Source organism: Manacus vitellinus, unplaced genomic scaffold (assembly GCF_001715985.3).
Source record: "Manacus vitellinus isolate BGI_N305 unplaced genomic scaffold, ASM171598v3 scaffold_305_pilon, whole genome shotgun sequence".
In the NCBI taxonomy this organism is placed as follows: Eukaryota; Metazoa; Chordata; class Aves; order Passeriformes; family Pipridae; genus Manacus; species Manacus vitellinus.
Window position 1 is genome coordinate 9,381 of NW_021940263.1, and position 6,936 is coordinate 16,316.

Here is a 6,936-nt window from a genome sequence, read left to right on the forward strand (position 1 = left end):
GTCTGGCTGACAGATGTAAGTGGGCTGTGGCTGCATTGTCGTGCCCTTCAGCCCTCTTGGGCCTTGTTCCTCCCTGCATCCCTCCCTCCCAAGCACAGGTGACTTGGGCCCCCCCAAGCCACCTCAAGGCAGCAGAGAGGAATGGGAAGGGCAACTGAGCACATGGCTGCACTCCAGGGGCAGTGCCATCCTCACCTGTATTCCCTGCAGGCACCCAAGATAGTCAGCAGCATCCTTGAGAGCCTGCCATACTGCAGCACACAGGCAGCATGGGAGAAAGCGGAGTCACTGCTTCACCTGATGACCAACCTGTACCCCACCACAGTGGTCATCCTCCTGTGCAAGGCGGCTCTTCGAGGAGACAGGTACTGGCCCTGATGGCCTTGAGGGTGGGCTTGTTCCCTGTGGGGAGAGGGACCCCGAGACTCTCTGGCTGCCAGAGCCAAGGAACGCTGCAGGACAGCCTGCAGAGTCAGGCCCTCCATCCCCCCATGCTTTCCAGCCCTGCTTCACAGCAGCCAAAGCTGGCCCAGCCAGCCCAGAGCCAGCCCGGTGCTCCAGCCCCACGGGGAACACGCCCTCAGCCCCGTCCTGCCCGCGCGGGCAGGGCCCCCGGGGACGCGCAGCCAGGGCTCCAAGGGGCAGGTTCTGGGGGGCTGCTCCAGGCCACAGCCCTGTGGCTGAGGCAGCCCTGCTGACAGTGCTCTGCCTTCTCTGCCTTCCAGCACTGCGCCGGAGCTGTGGGAGCTGATGTCCTCCATGCCGGAGACGCTGTCCAAGATCTTGGAGGGCTTTGCCAACCTGCTGCACAGACAGTGCTTCCGCTGCTCCGCAGAAGGCCCCCGCACCCAGCCCATGGCTGTGAGTGACCACCAAAGGCCCTGGTCCCCTCCCACCAGCCCTGCAGGCTCTGCCGGCCCCTCATGGCTCTGTTTGCTCCTGCAGTCATCCTCCAGGAAGGCTGAGTGGGAGGAGTTGGCTGAGGAGCCCGACCTCGAGAGCCATCAGGGCTGTCCAAAGGTGAGGACGGCCAGGCTGCTGCTGGAAGGGCTCGTCGGGCTGTCGCAGAGAGCCGAGATGGTGAGCAGGGCGGTGTCAGGGGCAGCCCTGTAGGCAAACGGGGGCTGGGGCTGGGTGGAAAGCAGTGGCTTGGCCTGGCCTGGGACTCACAATGTGGGGTGACTGCTCCAAACGCACTCCCTGCCATGGTAGGGCCTGGGGTGGCTGCCTGGGGAGCTTTTCAGGCACAACCCTCTTCACCCAATGGACATTCTCTTCTCTCTACAGGCCAGAAACATTGAACTCTTCCTGCCGGGCATGATGAAGATCCTGCAAGTTGGCAGCGAAGACGCCAAGATGAAGATCCTGCTGGCCTTGCGAAACGTTCTGCGTCAGCTGAAGAAGAGCAAGGCCAGCTTCATCGCTGTGCAGCTTGTGGGGAGGCTCCTGCCCCTCTTTGACTCGGTAAGGCTGATGTGGAGCCTGAGCCCCTCAGATGGGCGCTGGGCAATGACAACTGCCCTGCAGCCCAGCCCTGCGAGCAGCACTTGGAGCCAGCTCTGCTCCCCTGGGCTCTCCTGGGATGGCTTCTGGGCCGTGCAGCCCAGTGCTGCTTCTTCTGGGATGTGAGGCCGCAGCCGCTGCCCTCCCTGCAGCCAAGATCAGGGCCCTCTACACTGTGGGCAGGGAGCTGCTGTTTGCAAAGCTCCCTTTTCCTGCTTCCTGCCAGGAGTGCAGCGAGCTGCGAGAGCTCTCCATCCGCATGCTCACAGAGCTGCTGCAGTTGGTGGTCCGCAGGGATGAGAAGAGGATGAGGAAGGAGGTGTGGCGAGCACTGGTGCCTCTCCTCTTCCGCATGAGCGACCAGGTCCCCAGCGTGGCCAAGGTACAGGTTTGAAGGCTGAGCCCTGACACACAGAGGGCTGAGCTGACACCCCCAGGGCTCCTGGGCATCAGGGCAAGGGCAGCTGGCAGTGGGCAGCGCTCCCCCAGCACAGCCCGGGGGAAGGTCCGTGCGGAGCCAGCGCCAGCAGGGCCAGAGAAGCTGGCACGGCCCTGTGCAACACCTGCCCTGCCTACTCCTGCAGGGCTCGGTAGCAGCCCGTGGCCACCACGGCCTGAGCAGGGGCATCCGCACAGGCTGTGTCGGAGACCAGGCCTTTGAGCCTCCACGCCTGTCCTCCAGGGTTGTCCCCAAAAGGCTCCCAGATATTTGGGCTAGGGCCTGTCCCAGCTTCCTAAAGGTGGGATCCCCCCAGGAACAGAGCCAAGATGTCTCCTTGCCCAGGCCCCCGTGCTATCCCTGAGCTCATGCTGTCCTGCAGGCCTCCAGGGAAGCCCTTCTTGCTGCCGCCGAGCTGCTGAAGTGGAAGACGCTCAAGCACCTGCTGCAGAGAGAGCGGCTGTGGGAGCTTGGAGCGTGCTTGGTAAGGACAAGCTGAGGGGCCCGGGCTGGGGGAGGGCTGCTCCCATCCCATGTCTGGGCTGGGGGCTCTGCAGCTGGGCAGAGCCTGGAGCTGCATCCCTGTTGCTGCCCTCAAGAACAGAGCCCCAGGGGCTCTTCTGCTGGCCCCTGTCCCTTCCCTGTAGCCAGCAGGAGGGGAGGCCTCTCCATCCCAGGAGGTGCTGGCAGGAGGCACTGCTCCAGCCAACTGCCCCAGTGACAGCCCTGGAGAGACATGCCTTGTTCTCTCTGCAGCTTCAGAACAGCAGGAGCAGGGCTGAAGACTTCATCCACCAGAGCCTGCCCTACCTGCAGGACCCTCAGGCCAACGTGCGCCTGGCGGCCGTCAGGTTCATTGGTGAGTGCCAGCCCCTGCGGTGCCTCTGGGGCAGCCTGGCCCCTGTGCCACTGCTGCCCCAGCAACGAGGGGCAGTCCTGGGGCTACCCCAGCCCCGGCCACCCTGGGCAGGGCCTTACCTCCCTCTGCCAGCCCTGCCCACGCAGCGGGGCTTGGTGGCCGCCTTGCTCAGTCCCACTGCCCTGAGCTTCTGGGGGCTCCTGGGCTCAGCCCTACTGAGGGGGAGGAGGGTAGGACTGGGGGCCCTGCTGCTGGGAGCAGGCTGGGGAGCAGGGGCTAATGGAGCTCTGTGCCCAGGACTCATCACACGGCGCCTGAGGGAGCAGACCACGGAGAGTCAGGCTGACATCCTGAGCGGTGAGTGGGGAGCGCGGTCTGTTGGGAATCCAGAGGTTCTCTGCAGATGGGGGGTTTTATCTGGGTTCTGTTTCTTTCCCTCACAGCGCTTCAGCCCTTGGAGAGAGACTGGGACATCTCTGTCAGCTCCCTGGCAGCTCGGACAGCCTCCATTCTGAGGAGTCCTTTCGTGCAGCAAAGACCAAGAGGCCTCCTGCGAGCACTGCGCTGCTGCTGGCCGTGAGCCCGGCAGAGGTGCAGCTTGCCTTGGCTAAAGGACTGGGGATGAATAAAGCTGCAACAACGTGCCCAAAGCCCTGGTGTCCTTCAGCTGCGCGGTGCTGAGTGTGCCGAGCCGACCGTGTCCTTCCTGGGCTGTCCCGCAGGCAGCGGGACGCTCCCCCCTCAGCACCCCTGGCCCCAGGCTTGTGGGACAAGCTGAGCCCTGGCTGGGGCTTTCCCTGGGAGAAGCCGCCTTGGCTAAAGGACAAACTGCTGCCCGAGCCTTCTCACCCCATTTCAGGGCCACTGCCAATGTCACCCTGCCCTCTGCCAGTGTGAAGCTATTCCCCTTGTCCTGTCACTCCAGGCCCTCGTCCAAAATCCCTCTCCAGCTCCCTTGGAGCCTCTTTTAGGCACTGGAAGGGACTGCAAAGTCACCCCAAAACCTTCTCTTCTCCAGCCTGGGCAGCCACAGTTATCCCTGTGTCCCCACATGGTGCCCCCCTCTGTGACCCCTGTGTTCTCCCAGGCCCAGCACCCCAGGAGGTGGCACAGCAGCAGGCCCTGTGCTGCAGCTGCTACAGGACCAGGAGGTCACCCGGAGACATTGCCAGACTCCAGATTGTCCCACATCATGACCACTGCCTTCAAACTTCCCCCACAGCAGCTTGGGCTTCCTCCCCTCCCTGAGTCCATCCCCCCAGACCTGCTGAGGTGGCATTTTGGGGGCAATCACGCTTATTTTGGGCAGTGGGATGTGTCAGCAGCTCTGGGAGATGGAGGGTGGCAGGTCTGGGGGGGGTTTGGGCTGAGTGTGGCTGCGGGGGTTGGCTGTCTCCCCGAGGGAATGTCACAGCTGCAGGACCCAAATCCCCCACTTTCCCTAAACTTCAGGCACAGAGCCCTTTAGTTTTCTGCAGGGGGCCTCAAATTTCATTCCTGATATCCCAAACCATCCCCACAGGCCTTGAATTGTAGCTGCAGAGTCCCACGTTTGCTTGGTGGACTTCAAATTCCATCTCCGGTACTCCAAAATGCCCCACTGAGCCCTGCATTGCAGCTGTGCGGCCTCAAAGGGTCTCCGGTGGACCCCCTAGGCATAGAAGGATGGAATCATGAAGGAACACTCAGCCCTGAGTGGGCTGCAGAGGATCCCAGAGCTCCTGGATCCCCAGCTGCTGGGGCTCCAGAGCTTGAAGCTGGAAATGAGTGAAGAACTCTGTATTACACTTGTGGCATGGAAAGCCCTGGCAGGGTGGTTTTTACTGGGGGGCCTGGGGTGCACTGAAGGCCTCAGGAGGCTTTGTGTGTGATCATGAGGAAGCTTTTCTTGATGGAAATGGTTGTCAGGCATTGGAAGGGGCTGCCCGGAGAGGTGGTGGAATCCCCATCCCTGGAGGTATCCAAGACAAGACTGGATGTGGCACTCCCCCAGTGCTCTGCTCTAGTTGACAAGGTGGGGATGGGTGCAAGCTTGGACTCGATGATTTTGCAGGTCTTTGCCAACCTAAATGGTTCTGTGATTGTATGATCTGGCCTGAAGACAGCTGCAGGGCAGGTGGAGGAGTCCTGTGGTGGGACTGTGGCCAAGAGGCCTCTCCTGGCTGCAGAAGAGCAAACTGTGGGCTTTTGTGTCCCTCGAGGGCCAAGGGAGGGCTCGTGAGGCTCCAAGGAAGGGTGAGGGAGGGGGATGAAGGGGTACTGCGGGGACCAGGGGACAAACTGGCCTCTGGAGCACATCAAAAGGTGCCTTAGGGTGCTGAGGGGGCAAACAGCCCAGGTTGAGGCAACCACAGCACAAGACAGGGTTCGGAGAGGACTTGTGGGTCTGAGGAGAGCTCTAGGCCTGGAGGGCCCAGAAGGGAAAATGAACAAGTCCTGAGGGGATGGGATGGAAATTCAAAGTGGGGGGACTCTTTGCCAAGATAGCCTTGCCCACGTCTTTCCTGGACTGCCAGTTGTCCCCACTGGCTGTCCCCAGGCAGCGTGGATGCCCACACCAGTCCCCCAGGGCCGAGTGGGGCTCTGAAGGTGCCTGAGCGAGGTCACACTGGGCAGTGGCTCCAGGGCACCTCTGGGGCTGTCAGAGAGGGGCTGTTCCTGGTCCCTTTGGGCTTCTGGGGGCTTCTTTGGTCTGATTCTGTAGAAGAGACACAGAACTGAGGCAAGAACAGCAGGACTTACAACTCCTGGACCCTCAGATGGACCAATGCGGCCACTCAGCTGGGCTGTACCAGAAGACGACAGCTCCCGGCACGCTGAGGATCCCGGCCCCTCCAACTGGATCCCCCTGGGTGCCATCCTCCCCCCCTCAGCCCTAAACCCCCCCAGGACTCCACCAGCCTGGCAGGGCCACTCAGCCACCCCTGGGGCAGCTCGGGGTGCCGCGCAGGGGCCTGGGGTGCGGCGAAGGCCTTGGGAGGGCTCCTGAGCAGCCCAGTGCTGGAAGAGCTGTTGAGTGGGGCAAAGCTCTTGCTGGTCAGTGGGAGAAAGAGAAAAGGTGACAAAAGCCATGGTTTCTTTTAAACTTGAGCAAATGTTATGCATTTAATGTGACTGAAGGGCTCTGAGCCCAGGCTCTGTGGTGTGGGGACAGGAAAGGGATGTCCTGGGGGCACGCAGGGCTGTCTGAACATGGAGCTTCTTGGGATGTCCCAAGCAGACATGAGAGCAAAGTGGGGCCTGGAGATACCCTGAGGGCAGCTGGGCGCCCAGGGCTGAGGCAGGCCTGTGTCCCCAGGGACACCCTGCCTGTTCCTGCCTGCGTGGTGGCTCCCTGGGACCCGTTGCTGGGGGCAGGTGCCATGTCAACAAGCACTGGAACCTGTTGCTAGCAGCCGGCAGCGTGTCACAGAGGGGCCCTTTGTGACACCCACTGCAGCAGGTGTGCTCAGCACGACCGTGGCCCACGGTGGGTCAGTGTCCGTCAGGACGGCGACCGGACAGGAGAGGAGTGCGGCGCTGGCGAGAAGCCCCCGACTGCAGTCCACGTCTTGTCCACGACCCTTGGTGGCCCCGTGGGAACTTGGCGTTTTGCTGAGGCGTTTTGCCGAAGCATTTTTACCTGAGGCATTTGGGCCGAGGCCTTTTGGCTGAGGTGCTTTACCTGAGGCACTTTGCCTTGACCTTTGGGCTGCAGTGTTTTGCCTTGGCCTTTTGGCTGAGGTACTTTGCTGAGGCCCTTTGCCTGAGGCCTTTTGCCTTGACCTTTTGGCTGAGGCCTTTTGCTGAGGCCTTTTGCCTGAGGCACTTTACCTGAGGCGATTTGGCTGCAGCATTTTTCCCGAGGGTGTTTGACTCCACCATTCGGACGCCCTCCGTAGGCAGGCTCCCCTGTGTTCTTTGATTCACAGGATGGAGAAGAGACCTCCCCGCCTGCCCCAGGCAGGCCTGGATGGAAGACAGCTCTTCCCAGGAGAGCCGCTCTCCAGGTCTGCAGCTTCCGTCCTCCTACGAGGTGACCACCATGCAGCCCCTCAAGCTGGGTGAGTGAGGGGCCCTGTGGGGCTGGGCAGGGCTGGGGCCCACCAGCACACCCTGTAGCACACCGGGATCCCACTTTCCTGGCCAGCTGACA

At 62.1% G+C, this 6,936-nt stretch overlaps 1 protein-coding gene across 1 annotated transcript; it reads left to right on the forward strand.

Moving 5' to 3' along the window:
• Positions 1-210: 210 nt before the first annotated feature.
• LOC108640306 lies at positions 211-6,844 on the forward strand (the record flags this gene model as incomplete). Its single annotated transcript, XM_029961021.1, has 8 exons — positions 211-365; positions 726-1,080; positions 1,288-1,464; positions 1,730-1,885; positions 2,325-2,426; positions 2,699-2,801; positions 3,099-3,158; positions 6,713-6,844. Coding segments are annotated over 8 exons (1,240 nt in total), but the record flags the coding sequence as incomplete, so codon positions are not given.
• Positions 6,845-6,936: the final 92 nt, after the last annotated feature.